The 18,028-nt window shown below is 42.9% G+C and overlaps 11 protein-coding genes and 1 pseudogene across 12 annotated transcripts; 5 read left to right on the top strand and 7 right to left on the bottom strand.

The window, feature by feature from the left end:
* The first annotated feature begins 1,365 nt into the window (after positions 1 to 1,365).
* On the top strand, positions 1,366 to 2,720 carry LOC123327108. The gene is made up of 2 exons (XM_044922579.1): positions 1,366 to 1,960; positions 2,701 to 2,720. The coding sequence occupies exons 1-2, from the start codon at positions 1,366 to 1,368 to the stop codon at positions 2,718 to 2,720; spliced, it is 615 nt and encodes a 204-aa protein (XP_044778514.1).
* A 2,325-nt stretch (positions 2,721 to 5,045) lies between these two features.
* Positions 5,046 to 5,859, top strand: LOC123327107. Its single transcript, XM_044922578.1, has 2 exons — positions 5,046 to 5,737; positions 5,793 to 5,859. Exons 1-2 carry the CDS (start codon positions 5,046 to 5,048, stop codon positions 5,857 to 5,859), a joined length of 759 nt encoding a protein of 252 aa, XP_044778513.1.
* Positions 5,860 to 6,009: 150 nt separating this feature from the next.
* Positions 6,010 to 6,633, bottom strand: LOC6733079 (histone H1). The gene has a single exon (XM_002080120.4). The coding sequence runs from the start codon at positions 6,592 to 6,594 to the stop codon at positions 6,025 to 6,027; it is 570 nt and encodes a 189-aa protein (XP_002080156.4). The 5' UTR covers positions 6,595 to 6,633; the 3' UTR covers positions 6,010 to 6,024.
* Positions 6,634 to 7,833: 1,200 nt separating this feature from the next.
* On the bottom strand, positions 7,834 to 13,411 carry LOC120285797 (histone H3). 2 transcript variants are annotated; one of them, XM_039298413.2, is made up of 2 exons: positions 12,943 to 13,411; positions 7,834 to 7,908 (listed from the first exon to the last, which is right to left on the bottom strand). In XM_039298413.2, exon 1 carries the CDS (start codon positions 13,355 to 13,357, stop codon positions 12,947 to 12,949), a length of 411 nt encoding a protein of 136 aa, XP_039154347.1. In that variant the 5' UTR covers positions 13,358 to 13,411; the 3' UTR covers positions 7,834 to 7,908; positions 12,943 to 12,946. The 2 variants fall into 2 exon arrangements, with proteins under 2 accessions (XP_039154347.1, XP_044779422.1); XM_044923487.1 differs by lacking the exon at positions 7,834 to 7,908 and adding an exon at positions 12,820 to 12,894 and having other exon boundaries at positions 12,943 to 13,410.
* LOC120285798 (histone H3-like) lies at positions 7,900 to 8,460 on the bottom strand. The gene has a single exon (XM_039298414.2). The coding sequence runs from the start codon at positions 8,369 to 8,371 to the stop codon at positions 7,970 to 7,972; it is 402 nt and encodes a 133-aa protein (XP_039154348.1). The 5' UTR covers positions 8,372 to 8,460; the 3' UTR covers positions 7,900 to 7,969.
* Positions 8,628 to 13,998, top strand: LOC27207587. Its single transcript, XM_039295162.2, has 3 exons — positions 8,628 to 8,962; positions 10,021 to 10,356; positions 13,637 to 13,998. Exons 1-3 carry the CDS (start codon positions 8,652 to 8,654, stop codon positions 13,947 to 13,949), a joined length of 960 nt encoding a protein of 319 aa, XP_039151096.1. The 5' UTR covers positions 8,628 to 8,651; the 3' UTR covers positions 13,950 to 13,998.
* Positions 9,371 to 9,863, bottom strand: LOC120285810 (annotated as a pseudogene).
* Positions 9,931 to 10,421, top strand: LOC120285808 (histone H2B). Its single transcript, XM_039298424.2, has one exon. It carries the CDS (start codon positions 10,004 to 10,006, stop codon positions 10,373 to 10,375), a length of 372 nt encoding a protein of 123 aa, XP_039154358.1. The 5' UTR covers positions 9,931 to 10,003; the 3' UTR covers positions 10,376 to 10,421.
* On the bottom strand, positions 10,715 to 11,642 carry LOC120285795 (histone H1-like). The gene has a single exon (XM_039298410.2). It carries the CDS (start codon positions 11,578 to 11,580, stop codon positions 10,810 to 10,812), a length of 771 nt encoding a protein of 256 aa, XP_039154344.2. The 5' UTR covers positions 11,581 to 11,642; the 3' UTR covers positions 10,715 to 10,809.
* A 359-nt stretch (positions 13,999 to 14,357) lies between the features above and the next one.
* Positions 14,358 to 14,875, bottom strand: LOC120285802 (histone H2A). Its single transcript, XM_039298418.2, has one exon. It carries the CDS (start codon positions 14,791 to 14,793, stop codon positions 14,419 to 14,421), a length of 375 nt encoding a protein of 124 aa, XP_039154352.1. The 5' UTR covers positions 14,794 to 14,875; the 3' UTR covers positions 14,358 to 14,418.
* Positions 14,876 to 14,965: 90 nt separating this feature from the next.
* Positions 14,966 to 15,437, top strand: LOC120285804 (histone H2B). Its single transcript, XM_039298420.2, has one exon. The coding sequence runs from the start codon at positions 15,020 to 15,022 to the stop codon at positions 15,389 to 15,391; it is 372 nt and encodes a 123-aa protein (XP_039154354.1). The 5' UTR covers positions 14,966 to 15,019; the 3' UTR covers positions 15,392 to 15,437.
* A 293-nt stretch (positions 15,438 to 15,730) lies between these two features.
* Positions 15,731 to 16,633, bottom strand: LOC120285796 (histone H1-like). Its single transcript, XM_039298411.2, has one exon. The coding sequence runs from the start codon at positions 16,594 to 16,596 to the stop codon at positions 15,826 to 15,828; it is 771 nt and encodes a 256-aa protein (XP_039154345.1). The 5' UTR covers positions 16,597 to 16,633; the 3' UTR covers positions 15,731 to 15,825.
* Positions 16,634 to 18,028: the final 1,395 nt, after the last annotated feature.

Raw genomic sequence — 18,028 nt, 5'->3', positions numbered from 1 at the left:
TCTACTCTAATTGCCCAGGATCTCGGAAGTGACCTTGTGCTGCTAGCCACTGCAACCGTTTTAGTGCAGAATCGGTCTGGACTGTTCGTTCCCTGCAGGGCCTTGTTAGATTCTGGCTCTCAACTGCACTTGGTCACCTCTTGGTTTGCAAATCAACTGCAACTTAAGAGGTCGAGGTCGTCCGGCTCCGTCACTGGAATCGGGGATTCCAATTTCGCGACTGATGGATTCTCGGTAGGAATTGCGATTCGGTCTGTCACTTCGGACTTCTCAACGAGCATAACAGCAGTTATCGCTCCCAATATCACGGATCGCCAGCCAAGCTCTAATGTGGACATTGGGGACTGGAAGATTCCAGAAAACCTGCAGCTCGCCGACCCGGAATTTCATAAAGCTCAGTGTGTTGACCTGTTAATAGGAGCTAGCCTGTTTTATGAGCTGCTGTGCGTAGGTCAGATAAAGTTTTTGCCAGGACTGCCCCTGCTTCAAAAAACTCGTCTGGGCTGGGTTGTGTCTGGAGGCTGTGCGCGCCCTTGCGGTAGCGCCGTAATAGCTTCACGCGTTCCTTCTTCAGCCAGCAAGGAAAACATATTTGTGGCCAATAGGGTTGCTGCCATTCAGGAGCTGACAGATGGCACGGCTTGGCTTGGTTATGTTCCAACAGCGTTAAATCCGGCTGACATCTTATACAGAGGATCCCTGCCGTCTGAGCTTAGCGAATCGTCACTCTGGGCGCATGGACCCGCCTATCTTACGGAGCCTGAAAGAGATTGTCCAACAGCTGTTTGTCCTGACAAATCGGTGCTTGAGCTTCGTCGAAGTGTGTTCATCGTAAAGTCGCCGTACGTGGATGTAATTGCTTGCTCCAAATTTGCAAATTCTTACCCCTCACTGCAACGAGTGTTTGCATACATTTACAAATTTTGCTATGGAATTCGTCATCCTGGGCTCACCGTCGCACACATTCAAGAGGGTACTCATATGATGCTGCGGTTGGTGCCGCTCGCGCAGTTATGGGAGGACCTGCAGTCCCTGAAAACGCTGGGAAGAGTTTCCTCGTCTAGTTCCATATCCTCGCTCTTGCCGTTCCTGGATCAATTTGGACTTCTTAGAGTAGGCGGTCGCCTCCGAAATCCGTCATTGGACTTTGATGGCCGCCACCCGAAAATCCTTCCAAGGTCCCATCCGGTGACTCTAGCAATTATCTCGCATTACCATGAAAGCAATCTTCATGCCGGATCTCGGGCTCTTCTGGGTGCAATTCAATCCCAATATTGGTCTATTGGGGGGAGGAAGACGGTTACCAAGGCCGTGAACAGGTGCATCAGATGTTTTCGGAGTAAGCCGCGGCTGATAGAGCACATAATGGCGGACCTTCCCAAGGAGCGCTTGGAAGGATCTCACGCTTTTGAGGTGACTGGTATAGACTTCTGTGGACCCTTCTTTCACAAGTCGGATAGTCGCAACAAGCCCGCGGTTAATTGCTACGTCTGCGTATTTATATGCTTTGCAACCAAGGCAGTGCACCTGGAGCTGATCAAGGATCTCTCGACAGTTGCGTTTCTGTGCGGACTCAAGAGGTTCATATGCACCCGGCGGAAGCCGAAGCAAATTTGGTCAGACAACGCCACCAACTTTGTCGTCGCCAAAAATGAACTTCTGGAACTTCGAAGGTTATTTCTCAGCAGCGAGCATCAAGGCTCCGTTCAAAATTTTTGCCTTTCGGAGACGATTGACTGGCGGCTCATCCCTCCACGGTCGCCCCATTTCGGTGGACTTTGGGAAGCAGCGGTAAAAACGGCCAAACATCATTTCTACCGCGCTGTGGGTACGGCGGTTCTGACCTTCGACGAGCTGAGGACGCTGGTGTGCCACATCTCGGCAGTTGTTAACTCCAGACCTTTAGTTCCCATTTCAGAGAACCCTGCCGATCTGGACGTCTTCACGCATTTTCTCAATGGTGGTCCGCCTTCGTCGTTTGACGAGCCAGATATAACGGGCCTAAACTACAATCGGCTCTTGACTCTTGGCAGCGCATCTCCTTTCTTCAGCAAATATCTTGGTCGCGATGGAAGGAAGAGTACTTGACGTTGCTCCATCAGCGCTCCAAGTGGCGCACCCCAAAGCCTGGCGTAGCCGTGGACAACGTCGTTCTTGTTAAGGACGGGAATCTACCCCCAATGAGATGGCCTTTAGCGAGAGTCATGCAGTTCATTCCTGGCAGAGACGGCATCGCTCGAGTTTCAGAATTGAGGACCGCTTCTGGAGTAATAGGGCGGGCAGTGAACAAGCTGTGTCTGCTTCCCCTTGAGGACTCTGTTGGAAGCCAAGCTTCCAACGGGGGGAGGATGTTGGGTCATGCAGCCGCCAAAACGGTGCAGTAGACTAATTTCATACTCTTTAATATTGTAAACCGAATTAGTCAGTGGTAGCAGTTGCGATGCCCATAGTGCAAACCGCTGTTCTCGCACGCATTTATCTGTACGGTGCTCATTCCTTGTTCTTTTTGTTATCTACCTACGTTAAGCTTGGGCGCTGCATTTCTGCTGTCTGTCCCGCCAATTGCCACTTCTTCGTGTTTCGGAAAAGACTAAACTTCGATATAGCTCTTTGTCGGCCCTAGCTGCCGTAAACAATTCGCAAAATAAACAGTGTCGTAAAATAAACAAACTTTCTTCGGCTTTTTATTATTCGCAACAGCTATTGAAAAAGCTCAATAGGTAAACATTGGTGACCCCGACGTGATAGTGTTAATTTGCATGCATTAATTAATGCACTTATCCCGTTTATAAATAAATATAAATACATTAAATCGCAATCGGTTGGACAAGTGAGTGGTGATTTCGGTGATAGTGGCTGTGTTTAAGCGAGCTAGCATTGCATATATACATACATTGCTACATATATCGTTACGTGCATTGACTCCGCTTGCATTTTCGGCATTTATTTTGTGCTCATCTTCCCGCTGAACCGAATTAAAGGCGATTTGCTGCTTTGCCCGTTGAAGGTGACAAAAACTGGGTGACCTTTTTAAAGCGCAAAGCCAATGCGCTGTTCAGCAGGTTGCAGAGGCTACAAACGTCACTGTCTAATGAGATGCTAAGCGGATACGACGAACCCACTCTTACGGTGAAGCTGGAGCAGATTGATGAGCTGCAAAGTGCCTTCAATGTTCTGCATACAGAACTGGAGGAATTGGACTTCGACGAAATTGGCAGTGAAATGAGCGAGTCTTTCGATGAATTCATCGTTGAATTCAAGGCTAGTGTGCGCGCGGAAATAGCCAAACGCAATGTGCATTTCGCGCCGCACTCAACGCTTGCGGAAGGCAGAGGCTACGCAAACTGGGCGGATTTTTACTCCGTGTTCACGAGCATAATCGACAGCCATCCGGACCTCTCCAACATTGAGAAATTTCAACATCTGCGGTCATGTTTGAGGGATGGAATGGTTCAGTGGCATCGTTTCGGGAATTGTCGGACAAATTTAACGCTCACATTCGTGCGTTGAAGGGTTTGGGCACCACTGAGCAAATCGCTGGCTGCATCATAGTTCAAGTGCTGCTGCAAAAGCTGGATGCGGCGAGCCAAGCTAAGTGGGAGGAGCGCTTGGAGGATCCGGTCTTTGCCAACCTTATTCCGTCGTGGGAATCGATGGCTGCATTCCTGGAACAGCGATGTAGGACTTTGGAGGCCGTGGATTGCGCCATGGCAACCTATGCGCCAGGCGTTCAGGTGGGCAGAAATCGCTCGACGCTAGTTGCTACCACCCAACATTCTCTTGGTTGCATGCTTTGCCATAGTGCAGAGCATGCCATATATTATTGCCCGCAGTTTAGAGACTTAGCTCCAGTAGATCGTCTGCGCGAGGCAAAGAGACTAGCACTTTGCCTAAATTGCCTAAAGGCAGGTCATCAGGTACGGCAATGCAGCTCGAGCCGCTGCCGCACCTGTGGAATCAGGCATCATACGCTGCTCCATCTAGATGGTCCGCCTTCCTCGCAGCCACATGTTCCGGTGCGTTCAAGCTCCCACACTGAGCCTTCTGCCCCGCTTTCAACTTCTTCTACTCTAATTGCCCAGGATCTCGGAAGTGACCTTGTGCTGCTAGCCACTGCAACCGTTTTAGTGCAGAATCGGTCTGGACTGTTCGTTCCCTGCAGGGCCTTGTTAGATTCTGGCTCTCAACTGCACTTGGTCACCTCTTGGTTTGCAAATCAACTGCAACTTAAGAGGTCGAGGTCGTCCGGCTCCGTCACTGGAATCGGGGATTCCAATTTCGCGACTGATGGATTCTCGGTAGGAATTGCGATTCGGTCTGTCACTTCGGACTTCTCAACGAGCATAACAGCAGTTATCGCTCCCAATATCACGGATCGCCAGCCAAGCTCTAATGTGGACATTGGGGTCTGGAAGATTCCAGAAAACCTGCAGCTCGCCGACCCGGAATTTCATAAAGCTCAGTGTGTTGACCTGTTAATAGGAGCTAGCCTGTTTTATGAGCTGCTGTGCGTAGGTCAGATAAAGTTTTTGCCAGGACTGCCCCTGCTTCAAAAAACTCGTCTGGGCTGGGTTGTGTCTGGAGGCTGTGCGCGCCCTTGCGGTAGCGCCGTAATAGCTTCACGCGTTCCTTCTTCAGCCAGCAAGGAAAACATATTTGTGGCCAATAGGGTTGCTGCCATTCAGGAGCTGACAGATGGCACGGCTTGGCTTGGTTATGTTCCAACAGCGTTAAATCCGGCTGACATCTTATACAGAGGATCCCTGCCGTCTGAGCTTAGCGAATCGTCACTCTGGGCGCATGGACCCGCCTATCTTACGGAGCCTGAAAGAGATTGTCCAACAGCTGTTTGTCCTGACAAATCGGTGCTTGAGCTTCGTCGAAGTGTGTTCATCGTAAAGTTGCCGTACGTGGATGTAATTGCTTGCTCCAAATTTGCAAATTCTTACCCCTCACTGCAACGAGTGTTTGCATACATTTACAAATTTTGCTATGGAATTCGTCATCCTGGGCTCACCGTCGCACACATTCAAGAGGGTACTCATATGATGCTGCGGTTGGTGCCGCTCGCGCAGTTATGGGAGGACCTGCAGTCCCTGAAAACGCTGGGAAGAGTTTCCTCGTCTAGTTCCATATCCTCGCTCTTGCCGTTCCTGGATCAATTTGGACTTCTTAGAGTAGGCGGTCGCCTCCGAAATCCGTCATTGGACTTTGATGGCCGCCACCCGAAAATCCTTCCAAGGTCCCATCCGGTGACTCTAGCAATTATCTCGCATTACCATGAAAGCAATCTTCATGCCGGACCTCGGGCTCTTCTGGGTGCAATTCGATCCCAATATTGGCCTATTGGGGGCAGGAAGACGTTTACCAAGGCCGTGAACAGGTGCATCAGATGTTTTCGGAGTAAGCCGCGGCTGATAGAGCACATAATGGCGGACCTTCCCAAGGAGCGCTTGGAAGGATCTCACGCTTTTGAGGTGACTGGTATAGACTTCTGTGGACCCTTCTTTCACAAGTCGGATAGTCGCAACAAGCCCGCGGTTAAATGCTACGTCTGCGTATTTAAATGTTTTGCAACCAAGGCAGTGCACCTGGAGCTGATCAAGAATCTCTCGACAGTTGCGTTTCTGTGCGGACTCAAGAGGTTCATATGCACCCGGCGGAAGCCGAAGCAAATTTGGTCAGACAACGCCACCAACTTTGTCGTCGCCAAAAATGAACTTCTGGAACTTCGAAGGTTATTTCTCAGCAGCGAGCATCAAGGCTCCGTTCAAAATTTTTGCCTTTCGGAGACGATTGACTGGCGGCTCATCCCTCCACGGTCGCCCCATTTCGGTGGACTTTGGGAAGCAGCGGTGAAAACGGCCAAACATCATTTCTACCGCGCTGTGGGTACGGCGGTTCTGACCTTCGACGAGCTGAGGACGCTGGTTTGCCACATCTCGGCAGTTGTTAACTCCAGACCTTTAGTTCCCATTTCAGAGAACCCTGCCGATCTGGATGTCCTCACTCCGGCGCATTTTCTCAATGGTGGTCCGCCTTCGTCGTTTGACGAGCCAGATATAACGGGCCTAAACTATAATCGGCTTGACTCTCGCGATGGATGGAAGAGTACTTGACGGCAGTTTTTTTGGAGGAGACACCAATCTTCTTAGAGGCTACCTTCTTGCTTTGAACTTTTTTCTCTGCAGACAAAACCTTCGACTTTGCCTTCGGATCCTTGTCCTTCTTGGCGGAGGCCGACAGTTTGAAAGATCCAGATGCACCTTTTCCCTTTGTTTGGATAAACTTTCCATTGACCACGGCCGATTTTAGGTACTTCTGGACGAATGGCGATAACTTTTGGGCGTCGCATTTATAGGTGGCAGTGATATATTTTTTTATTGCAAGAAGTGATGAACCGCCACGTTCCTTTAAATTTTTAATAGAAGCGTCCACCATTTGCTGAGTTGGCGGATGTGACGGCGTCGCCGTGGCTTTCTTAGCCTTTGTGCCAGCGGATCCAGATGCCTTTTTTTGGACCACTTTCTTCTTAACTGTCGCTGGCGTGGCAGCCACTGGGGAAGCGGACGTTGCAACTGCAGAATCAGACATTTTATTCACTGAGAACACTTTTTTTCTCTTAAAAACGGCCCGCGCGCTGCCTACCAACCTCCTTTGCTCTTATGAGAATCGAGGAGGAGAGCACTTTAACAATGCTACTGACATCAGTCGTTTACTATGTCGAAGTTGGCTTGAAGTATAAACTTTTGTTAATTTTTTAGTATTTAAAATCATTAATAAAAATAAGGTTTTAATTGTTCTACACTTTTAAATAATTATTTCGTCACTTTGCATTTTTAAAAGGATGTAATATGGATTTTGAGACTTTCAAATGTTGATTGAAGTTTTATATTTACATTTTTAACTGGACCAATTTATAACAAAAGATCAATTAAAATAAGAAATATTGCAAATATTTTACTAATTCCTAATGTTTATTGAAATTGCAACGTTCATCCCTTAGAAAGACTTCTGAAAGAAGCGTATATTATTAATTAAGATACTATATTAGATAATTTAAGTTCACATTAACCTACAGAAACAGTTTCCTTTACGGCAGCATTCAGAAATAATTTTCTATCGTTAAAAATACAAATACTTTCTTAAGTAATATAATATTAATATAATAAATAAAATTTTCTTGAATTATTAATGTGTTTGCTTAATTAGATCAGACCTTTCATGCATATTTTCAAATAATTTGTTCGGAAATCAATCGATTTTCTCGCCATATATGCATTAGCCTCGATGTAGTCAAATAAATAAATCAAATAAAAAATAAGAAGCAACAATTTTTTTATTATCCTTTGTTATGTAATAGATATTAAATTCCCCAACCAAATTAACCAATTTCCATGCTGAATTTTAGATAACTTTTATTTTTTACAGACGTTTGAAGGGACAGTGTCAATTGTCCCGTACGACCTCTTCAATAATATTTCCAACTTAAGTTAACACATAGAAAAAAATATAAAACAGCCCTTTTTATTTTATTATTTTCTGTTATTTTATAAATATTGCTCTCATCAATGTAATTTCATTATTTCCAAACTGTCTTTCGCGGAATTTAGATTTTTTTTAGGTGTTTAAAGTTCAGCGTCCCTTGCCACGACACTGGCACTGCTAGTTTTACTGGACGTTAGCACCAAGAACAAATAAAAAATATTTATTATTGTAATGACCTCTTCTTTAATTTAATAATAAAAATAAGATTATTTTGATCTTTCTCTGGCAGAATTACTATTTTTACGCATGATTGAAGATATTAATATAATAATAATAGAATATGAATTTTGTTCTTATTTGTTTTTATTTTATAAATAGTCGCAACAGAAAATTTTATCTCATTGAATCTAGTTTGTGGTCCTGAAAAGGACCGATTATGGAGTACTACACTGCAAGTTGATGCCCTGTCAGCTTAAGCACGCTAACCGCGAATGCGTCGCGCTAACTGGATGTCTTTGGGCATAATGGTGACACGCTTGGTATGAATGGCACACAAGTTGGTATCTTCGAAGAGACCAACTAGGTAGGCTTCGCTAGCTTCCTGCAGAGCCATAACCGCCGAGCTCTGGAATCGCAAGTCCGTCTTAAAGTCCTGAGCGATTTCACGCACCAGACGCTGGAAAGGCAGCTTCCGGATTAGAAGCTCGGTGCTCTTTTGGTAGCGACGGATTTCACGCAAGGCCACTGTTCCAGGGCGATAGCGATGGGGCTTCTTCACACCTCCAGTGGCTGGAGCACTCTTGCGAACGGCCTTTGTAGCCAGTTGTTTGCGTGGTGCTTTTCCACCAGTCGATTTGCGTGCAGTTTGCTTGGTACGAGCCATTTGGGTTTCACAAAATTTCACGTTCACTACTTCACGTTTAAAAACACAATAAACGATCAGAGCATTTGCTACCTACTTATATAGCAATCGCGGATGGTGAAAGAGAGAGAGAAAAACAGAGGCCATTTCATTTGACGACCGAGGAACGAAACGAACATATCGTTCGTACTCTCTCGGGTTTTTGTCGTTTTACCTATAAATAGGGGCACGCCGAAACGTTGAAATTAGTTATTTAGTGACTTTCGTGCTGTGCGTGTATAATAGTATAAAACAATGAAAAATGACTGGTCGTGGTAAAGGAGGCAAAGGCTTGGGAAAGGGTGGCGCCAAGCGTCATCGCAAAGTGCTGCGTGATAACATCCAAGGTATCACGAAGCCTGCTATCCGCCGTTTGGCTCGTCGAGGCGGTGTGAAGCGCATATCTGGACTCATATACGAGGAAACGCGTGGCGTTCTGAAGGTTTTCTTGGAGAACGTAATTCGTGATGCCGTCACCTACACCGAACACGCCAAGAGGAAGACAGTTACAGCCATGGATGTTGTCTACGCTCTGAAGAGGCAAGGCCGCACCCTCTACGGATTTGGCGGTTAAAAAACTGTAAATTCTGTACCCCTATTAAGCAATCGGTCCTTTTCAGGACCACTATTTAGTTTTTAAAAGGAGGAAGATTTTCAAAAAGTATTTAATTTTATTGGTTGGGACTTAAGAAATATGTAGATCGTAACTAAAAATAAATGTCGGTCGTTTGTACTCTTTCAGACGGAATGTGTATTTCTAACATGGCCTTGAACAGACTGAAGTGGTTTCAGACACCGCGTGTAAAGCATCACATCGTGGTGTGGGAGTATTTAAAGAAGCAAATTGTAGTTTATACCGCATATAGAAGAAAAACTGTACTACATATCAATCTTTAAGTAGTCTTTTTTATGATTTACTATTTACAAAAAAATCCCAAGTGTAAAATTTTTTTCAATTCTTTGGTAATAATTTGGTCGTCCTGAAAAGGACGGTTTGACGATTTTATGTACAAGTAGGTTTTTAGCTTAGCCTTTGAAACGTTTAGGCCTTCTTCTCGGTCTTCTTGGGCAACAGAACAGCCTGTATATTAGGCAACACGCCACCTTGTGCAATTGTGACGCCGGAGAGCAGCTTGTTTAACTCCTCGTCGTTTCGGATGGCCAGTTGCAGATGACGCGGAATAATTCTAGTCTTCTTGTTGTCACGAGCAGCATTGCCAGCCAACTCGAGAACCTCAGCGGCCAGATATTCCATTACGGCAGCTAGGTAAACTGGAGCGCCGTCACTGCAGACGGTGAATACGGCCCACAGGGAATTGAAGACCGGCACGGTTCGAGCGGGACTTTGCCTTTCCCTTCACTTTGCCACCTTTTCCACGTCCAGACATTTTGCTTTGCGTTTATTTCACTTAGTTCACTTTACACACGGAACACGAATGCGCGTCGAACCCCGACAGCGGAATATTTATACTTTTCCGTTTGCCGGCGCGTTCAGTTAGGGGTGGGTGACTTAGACCTGAATTGACTGCTCGAAAAAAAGTATAAAGGTGAACGCGTTCGGGCCCACATCACGATAAGTGAATTGTGTTTGTGAAAATATAAGTAACGTGAACAATGCCTCCGAAAACTAGTGGAAAGGCAGCCAAGAAGGCTGGCAAGGCTCAGAAGAACATCACCAAGACCGACAAGAAAAAGAAGCGCAAGAGGAAGGAGAGCTATGCCATCTACATTTACAAGGTTCTCAAGCAGGTCCATCCTGACACCGGAATTTCGTCGAAGGCGATGAGCATAATGAACAGCTTTGTAAATGATATTTTCGAGCGAATTGCTGCCGAAGCGTCTCGTCTAGCTCACTACAACAAGCGCTCGACCATCACCAGTCGGGAAATCCAAACGGCTGTTCGCCTGCTTCTGCCTGGAGAGTTGGCCAAGCATGCTGTCAGTGAGGGAACCAAGGCCGTTACCAAGTACACCAGCTCCAAATAATTGGCTCCTGCGAATGCGGACAACAATCCAAAACGGCCCTTTTCAGGGCCACAATGGTTTATACCAAAGAAATGCATTTTTCAATATACCAATCACCAATCATCGAAAATTAATTTACCAATAAAACGTATCTACCCGCAAGTGAGTGAGTGATACTGTTCAAATAAATATCGAAAACGAAAACTGAATGCGGCCAATATGCAATATAATTCAATAACGCAAGACATGAAGCGTTTTATTGTTGCTGCGAACGTCAGCTAACAAATAAGTAGAACATTTTAATACACAAATACTATTTAAATTAAAGTTTTTTTCTCTTGCAACAGAACGTTGTAGCCCTGAAAAGGACTTGTATAAACAAATTTCAGATCTATAAATCATAAATCTAAAGTTTTGATTGCGAACATGTACCAAATACTGTACTTTTTCACAATTTACTTTTTGGCAGCCGTAGTCTTCGCTTTCGGCTTCTTGGCGGTAGCAGAAACCGATGCTTTCTTCACCATCTTTTTGGGTCTTGCAGACACCGCTGGCTTTGCCTTTGGGGCTTTCGCTACAACAGCCTTTGGCTTCGATGCAGTCACTTTCGCCTTTGTTGCGGCGTTCTTCGACTTTACGATTCCAGTTTTCTTGGCATCCTTGGCTTTTGCCTTCTCAGTTTTCTTATTTTCGGCAGTCTTTTTGGTAGCCACACCCTTCTTAGCTTTGGGCTTTTTGTCAGCAGCCCCAGCGGCAGTTTTTTTGGAGGAGACACCAATCTTCTTAGAGGCTACCTTCTTGCTTTGAACTTTTTTCTCTGCAGACAAAACCTTCGACTTTGCCTTCGGATCTTTGTCCTTCTTGGCGGAGGCCGACAGTTTGAAAGATCCAGATGCACCTTTTCCCTTTGTTTGGATAAGCTTTCCATTGACCACGGCCGATTTTAGGTACTTCTTGATGAATGGCGCTAACTTTTGGGCGTCGCATTTATAGGTGGCAGTGATATATTTTTTTATTGCAAGAAGTGATGAACCGCCACGTTCCTTTAAATTTTTAATAGAAGCGTCCACCAATTGCTGAGTTGGCGGATGTGACGGCGTCGCAGTGGCTTTCTTAGCCTTTGTGCCAGCGGATCCAGATGCCTTTTTTTGGACCACTTTCTTCTCAACTGTCGCTGGCGTGGCAGCCACTGGGGAAGCGGGCGTTGCAACTGCAGAATCAGACATTTTATTCACTGAGAACACTTTTTTTCTGTTAAAAACGGCCCGCGCGCTGCCTACCAACCTCCTTTGCTCTTATGAGAATCGAGGAGGAGAGCACTTTAACAATGCTACTGACATCAGTCGTTTACTATGTCGAAGTTGGCTTGAAGTATAAACTTTTTTTAATTTTTTAGTATTTAAAATCATTAATAAAAATAAGGTTTTAATTGTTCTACACTTTTAAATAATTATTTCGTCACTTTGCATTTTTAAAAGGATGTAATATGGATTTTGAGACTTTCAAATGTTGATTTAAGTTTTATATTTACATTTTTAACTGGACCAATTTATAACAAAACATCAAGTAAAATAAGAAATATTGCAAATATTTTACTAATTCCTAATGTTTATTGAAATTGCAACGTTCATCCCTTAGAAAGACTTCTGAAAGAAGCGTATATTATTAATTAAGATACTATATTAGTTAATTTAAGTTCACATTAACCTACAGAAAAAGTTTCCTTTACGGCAGCATTCAGAAATAATTTTCTATCGTTAAAAATACAAATACTTTCTTAAATAATATAATATTAATATAATAAATAAAATTTTCTTGAATTATTAATATGTTTGCTTAATTAGATCAGACCATTCATGCATATTTTCAAATAATTTGTTCGGAAATCAATCGATTTCCTCGCCATATATGCATTAGCCTCGATGTAGTCAAATAAATAAATCAAATAAAAAATAAGAAGCAACAATTTTTTTATTATCCTTTGTTATGTAATAGATATTAAATTCCCCAACCAAATTAACCAATTTCCATGCTGAATTTTAGATAACTTTTATTTTTTACAGACGTTTGAAGGGACAGTGTCAATTGTCCCGTACGACCTCTTCAATAATATTTCCAACTTAAGTTAACACATAGAAAAAAATATAAAACAGCTCATTTTATTTTATTATTTTCTGTTATTTTATAAATATTGCTCTCATCAATGTAATTTCATTATTTCCAAACTGTCTTTCGCGGAATTTAGATTTTTTTTAGGTGTTTAAAGTTCAGCGTCCCTTGCCACGACACTGGCACTGCTAGTTTTACTGGACGTTAGCACCAAGAACAAATAAAAAAATTTATTATTGTAATAACCTCTTCTTTAATTTAATAATAAAAATAAGATTATTTTGATTCTTTCTCTGGCAGAATTACTATTTTTACGTATGATTGAAGATATTAATATAATAATAATAGAATATGAATTTTGTTCTTATTTGTTTTTATTTTATAAATAGTCGCAACAGAAAATTTTATCTCATTGAATCTAGTTTGTGGTCCTGAAAAGGACCGATTATGGAGTACTACACTGCAAGTTGATGCCCTGTCAGCTTAAGCACGCTCGCCGCGAATGCGTCGCGCTAACTGGATGTCTTTGGGCATAATGGTGACACGCTTGGCATGAATGGCACACAAGTTGGTATCTTCGAAGAGACCAACTAGGTAGGCTTCGCTAGCTTCCTGCAGAGCCATAACCGCCGAGCTCTGGAATCGCAAGTCCGTCTTAAAGTCCTGAGCGATTTCACGCACCAGACGCTGGAAAGGCAGCTTGCGGATTAGAAGCTCGGTGCTCTTTTGGTAGCGACGGATTTCACGCAAGGCCACTGTTCCAGGGCGATAGCGATGGGGCTTCTTCACACCTCCAGTGGCTGGAGCACTCTTGCGAGCGGCCTTTGTAGCCAGTTGTTTGCGTGGTGCTTTTCCACCAGTCGATTTGCGTGCAGTTTGCTTGGTACGAGCCATTTGGGTTTCACAAAATTTCACGTTCACTACTTCACGTTTAAAAACACAATAAACGATCAGAGCATTTGCTACCTACTTATATAGCAATCGCGGATGGTGAAAGAGAGAGAGAAAAACAGAGGCCATTTCATTTGACGACCGAGGAACGAAACGAACATATCGTTCGTACTCTCTCGGGTTTTTGTCGTTTTACCTATAAATAGGGGCACGCCGAAACGTTGAAATTAGTTATTTAGTGACTTTCGTGCTGTGCGTGTATAATAGTATAAAACAATGAAAAATGACTGGTCGTGGTAAAGGAGGCAAAGGCTTGGGAAAGGGTGGCGCCAAGCGTCATCGCAAAGTGCTGCGTGATAACATCCAAGGTATCACGAAGCCTGCTATCCGCCGTTTGGCTCGTCGAGGCGGTGTGAAGCGCATATCTGGACTCATATACGAGGAAACGCGTGGCGTTCTGAAGGTTTTCTTGGAGAACGTAATTCGTGATGCCGTCACCTACACCGAACACGCCAAGAGGAAGACAGTTACAGCCATGGATGTTGTCTACGCTCTGAAGAGGCAAGGCCGCACCCTCTACGGTTTTGGCGGTTAAAAAAACTGTAAATTCTGTACCCCTATTAAGCAATCGGTCCTTTTCAGGACCACTATTTAGTTTTTAAAAGGAGGAAGATTTTCAAAAAGTATTTAATTTTATTGGTTGGGACTTAAGAAATATGTAGATCGTAACTAAAAATAAATGTCGGTCGTTTGTACTCTTTCAGACGGAATGTGTATTTCTAACATGGCCTTGAACAGACTGAAGTGGTTTCAGACACCGCGTGTAAAGCATCACATCGTGGTGTGGGAGTATTTAAAGAAGCAAATTGTAGTTTATACCGCATATAGAAGAAAAACTGTACTACATGTCAATCTTTAAGTAGTTTTTTTTATGATTTACTATTTACAAAAAAATTCCAAGTGTAAAATTTTTTTCAATTCTTTGGTAATAATTTGGTCGTCCTGAAAAGGACGGTTTGACGATTTTATGTACAAGTAGGTTTTTAGCTTAGCCTTTGAAACGTTTAGGCCTTCTTCTCGGTCTTCTTGGGCAACAGAACAGCCTGTATATTAGGCAACACGCCACCTTGTGCAATTGTGACGCCGGAGAGCAGCTTGTTTAACTCCTCGTCGTTTCGGATGGCCAGTTGCAGATGACGCGGAATAATTCTAGTCTTCTTGTTGTCACGAGCAGCATTGCCAGCCAACTCGAGAACCTCAGCGGCCAGATATTCCATTACGGCAGCTAGGTAAACTGGAGCGCCTGCACCAACACGCTCGGCGTAGTTGCCCTTTCGCAGCAGACGGTGAATACGGCCCACAGGGAATTGAAGACCGGCACGGTTCGAGCGGGACTTTGCCTTTCCCTTCACTTTGCCACCTTTTCCACGTCCAGACATTTTGCTTTGCGTTTATTTCACTTAGTTCACTTTACACACGGAACACGAATGCTCGTCGAACCCCGACAGCGGAATATTTATACTTTTCCGTTTGCCGGCGCGTTCAGTTAGGGGTGGGTGACTTAGACCTGAATTGACTGCTCGAAAAAAAGTATAAAGGTGAACGCGTTCGGGCCCACATCACGATAAGTGAATTGTGTTTGTGAAAATATAAGTAACGTGAACAATGCCTCCGAAAACTAGTGGAAAGGCAGCCAAGAAGGCTGGCAAGGCTCAGAAGAACATCACCAAGACCGACAAGAAAAAGAAGCGCAAGAGGAAGGAGAGCTATGCCATCTACATTTACAAGGTTCTCAAGCAGGTCCATCCTGACACCGGAATTTCGTCGAAGGCGATGAGCATAATGAACAGCTTTGTAAATGATATTTTCGAGCGAATTGCTGCCGAAGCGTCTCGTCTAGCTCACTACAACAAGCGCTCGACCATCACCAGTCGGGAAATCCAAACGGCTGTTCGCCTGCTTCTGCCTGGAGAGTTGGCCAAGCATGCTGTCAGTGAGGGAACCAAGGCCGTTACCAAGTACACCAGCTCCAAATAATTGGCTCCTGCGAATGCGGACAACAATCCAAAACGGCCCTTTTCAGGGCCACAATGGTTTATACCAAAGAAATGCATTTTTCAATATACCAATCACCAATCATCGAAAATTAATTTACCAATAAAACGTATCTACCCGCAAGTGAGTGAGTGATACTGTTCAAATAAATATCGAAAACGAAAACTGAATGCGGCCAATATGCAATATAATTCAATAACGCAAGACATGAAGCGTTTTATTGTTGCTGCGAACGTCAGCTAATAAATAAGTAGAACATTTTAATACACAAATACTATTTAAATTAAAGTTTTTTTCTCTTGCAAAAGAACGTTGTAGCCCTGAAAAGGACTTGTATAAACAAATTTCAGATCTATAAATCATAAATCTAAAGTTTTGATTGCGAACATGTACCAAATACTGTACTTTTTCACAATTTACTTTTTGGCAGCCGTAGTCTTCGCTTTCGGCTTCTTGGCGGTAGCAGAAACCGATGCTTTCTTCACCGTCTTTTTGGGTCTTGCAGACACCGCTGGCTTTGCCTTTGGGGCTTTCGCTACTACAGCCTTTGGCTTCGATGCAGTCACTTTCGCCTTTGTTGCGGCGTTCTTCGACTTTACGATTCCAGTTTTCTTGGCATCCTTGGCTTTTGCCTTCTCAGTTTTCTTATTTTCGGCAGTCTTTTTGGTAGCCACACCCTTCTTAGCTTTGGGCTTTTTGTCAGCAGCCCCAGCGGCGGTTTTTTTGGAGGAGACACCAATCTTCTTAGAGGCTACCTTCTTGCTTTGAACTTTTTTCTCTGCAGACAAAACCTTCGACTTTGCCTTCGGATCCTTGTCCTTCTTGGCGGAGGCCGACAGTTTGAAAGATCCAGATGCACCTTTTCCCTTTGTTTGGATAAGCTTTCCATTGACCACGGCCGATTTTAGGTACTTCTTGATGAATGGCGCTAACTTTTGGGCGTCGCATTTATAGGTGGCAGTGATATATTTTTTTATTGCAAGAAGTGATGAACCGCCACGTTCCTTTAAATTTTTAATAGAAGCGTCCACCATTTGCTGAGTTGGCGGATGTGACGGCGTCGCCGTGGCTTTCTTAGCCTTTGTGCCAGCGGATCCAGATGCCTTTTTTTGGACCACTTTTTTCTCAACTGTCGCTGGCGTAGCAGCCACTGGGGAAGCGGGCGTTGCAACTGCAGAATCAGACATTTTATTCACTGAGAACACTTTTTTTCTCTTAAAAACGGCCCGCGCGCTGCCTACCAACCTCCTTTGCTCTTATGAGAATCGAGGAGGAGAGCACTTTAACAATGCTACTGACATCAGTCGTTTACTATGTCGAAGTTGGCTTGAAGTATAAACTTTTTTTAATTTTTTAGTATTTAAAATCATTAATAAAAATAAGGTTTTAATTGTTCTACACTTTTAAATAATTATTTCGTCACTTTGCATTTTTAAAAGGATTTAATATGGATTTTGAGACTTTCAAATGTCGATTGAAGTTTTATATTTACATTTTTAACTGGACCAATTTATAACAAAACATCAATTAAAATAAGAAATATTGCAAATATTTTACTAATTCCTAATGTTTATTGAAATTGCAACGTTCATCCCTTAGAAAGACTTCTGAAAGAAGCGTATATTATTAATTAAGATACTATATTAGATAATTTAAGTTCACATTAACCTACAGAAACAGTTTCCTTTACGGCAGCATTCAGAAATAATTTTCTATTGTTAAAAATACAAATACTTTCTTAAATAATATAATATTAATATAATAAATAAAATTTTCTTGAATTATTAATGTGTTTGCTTAATTAGATCAGACCTTTCATGCATATTTTCAAATAATTTGTTCGGAAATCAATCGATTTCCTCGCCATATATGCATTAGCCTCGATGTAGTCAAATAAATAAATCAAATGAAAAATAAGAAGCAACAATTTTTTTATTATCCTTTGTTATGTAATAGATATTAAATTCCCCAACCAAATTAGCCAATTTCCATGCTGAATTTTAGATAACTTTTATTTTTTACAGACGTTTGAAGGGACAGTGTCAATAGTCCCGTACGACCTCTTCAATAATATTTACAACTTAAATTAACACATAGAAAAAAATATAAAACAGCTCATTTTATTTTATTATTTTCTGTTATTTTATAAATATTGCTCTCATCAATGTAATTTCATTATTTCCAAACTGTCTTTCGCGGAATTTAGATTTTTTTTAGGTGTTTAAAGTTCAGCGTCCCTTGCCACGACACTGGCACTGCTAGTTTTACTGGACGTTAGCACCAAGAACAAATAAAAAATATTTATTATTGTAATAACCTCTTCTTTAATTTAATAATAAAAATAAGATTATTTTGATTCTTTCTCTGGCAGAATTACTATTTTTACGTATGATTGAAGATATTAATATAATAATAATAGAATATGAATTTTGTTCTTATTTGTTTTTATTTTATAAATAGTCGCAACAGAAAATTTTATCTCATTGAATCTAGTTTGTGGTCCTGAAAAGGACCGATTATAGAGTACTACACTGCAAGTTGATGCCCTGTCAGCTTAAGCACGCTCGCCGCGAATGCGTCGCGCTAACTGGATGTCTTTGGGCATAATGGTGACACGCT

Source organism: Drosophila simulans, chromosome 2L, assembly GCF_016746395.2.
Source record: "Drosophila simulans strain w501 chromosome 2L, Prin_Dsim_3.1, whole genome shotgun sequence".
Lineage (NCBI taxonomy): Eukaryota > Metazoa > Arthropoda > Insecta > Diptera > Drosophilidae > Drosophila > Drosophila simulans.
This window is presented reverse-complemented; position numbering and strand designations above follow the sequence as displayed.

Excerpts from the sequence above, each read along its gene's own strand:
- LOC120285808 (XM_039298424.2), top strand. The coding sequence starts at position 10,004 with ATGCCTCCGAAAACTAGTGGAAAGGCAGCCAAGAAGGCTGGCAAGGCT.
- LOC6733079 (XM_002080120.4), bottom strand. The coding sequence starts at position 6,594 with ATGTCTGATTCTGCAGTTGCAACGTCCGCTTCCCCAGTGGCTGCCACG.
- LOC120285804 (XM_039298420.2), top strand. The coding sequence starts at position 15,020 with ATGCCTCCGAAAACTAGTGGAAAGGCAGCCAAGAAGGCTGGCAAGGCT.
- LOC123327108 (XM_044922579.1), top strand. The coding sequence starts at position 1,366 with ATGGCGGACCTTCCCAAGGAGCGCTTGGAAGGATCTCACGCTTTTGAG. Across the intron at positions 1,961-2,700 it reads CTTCACGCATTTTCTCAATG|CTATTGAAAAAGCTCAATAG; the intron begins GTGGTCCGCCTT and ends TATTCGCAACAG.
- LOC120285795 (XM_039298410.2), bottom strand. The coding sequence starts at position 11,580 with ATGTCTGATTCTGCAGTTGCAACGCCCGCTTCCCCAGTGGCTGCCACG.
- LOC27207587 (XM_039295162.2), top strand. The coding sequence starts at position 8,652 with ATGACTGGTCGTGGTAAAGGAGGCAAAGGCTTGGGAAAGGGTGGCGCC. Across the intron at positions 8,963-10,020 it reads CTCTACGGATTTGGCGGTTA|TGGAAAGGCAGCCAAGAAGG; the intron begins AAAAACTGTAAA and ends TCCGAAAACTAG. Across the intron at positions 10,357-13,636 it reads GGAACCAAGGCCGTTACCAA|AATGACTGGTCGTGGTAAAG; the intron begins GTACACCAGCTC and ends AAAACAATGAAA.
- LOC120285802 (XM_039298418.2), bottom strand. The coding sequence starts at position 14,793 with ATGTCTGGACGTGGAAAAGGTGGCAAAGTGAAGGGAAAGGCAAAGTCC.
- LOC120285798 (XM_039298414.2), bottom strand. The coding sequence starts at position 8,371 with ATGGCTCGTACCAAGCAAACTGCACGCAAATCGACTGGTGGAAAAGCA.
- LOC120285797 (XM_039298413.2), bottom strand. The coding sequence starts at position 13,357 with ATGGCTCGTACCAAGCAAACTGCACGCAAATCGACTGGTGGAAAAGCA.
- LOC123327107 (XM_044922578.1), top strand. The coding sequence starts at position 5,046 with ATGATGCTGCGGTTGGTGCCGCTCGCGCAGTTATGGGAGGACCTGCAG. Across the intron at positions 5,738-5,792 it reads GAACTTCTGGAACTTCGAAG|ACGATTGACTGGCGGCTCAT; the intron begins GTTATTTCTCAG and ends TGCCTTTCGGAG.
- LOC120285796 (XM_039298411.2), bottom strand. The coding sequence starts at position 16,596 with ATGTCTGATTCTGCAGTTGCAACGCCCGCTTCCCCAGTGGCTGCTACG.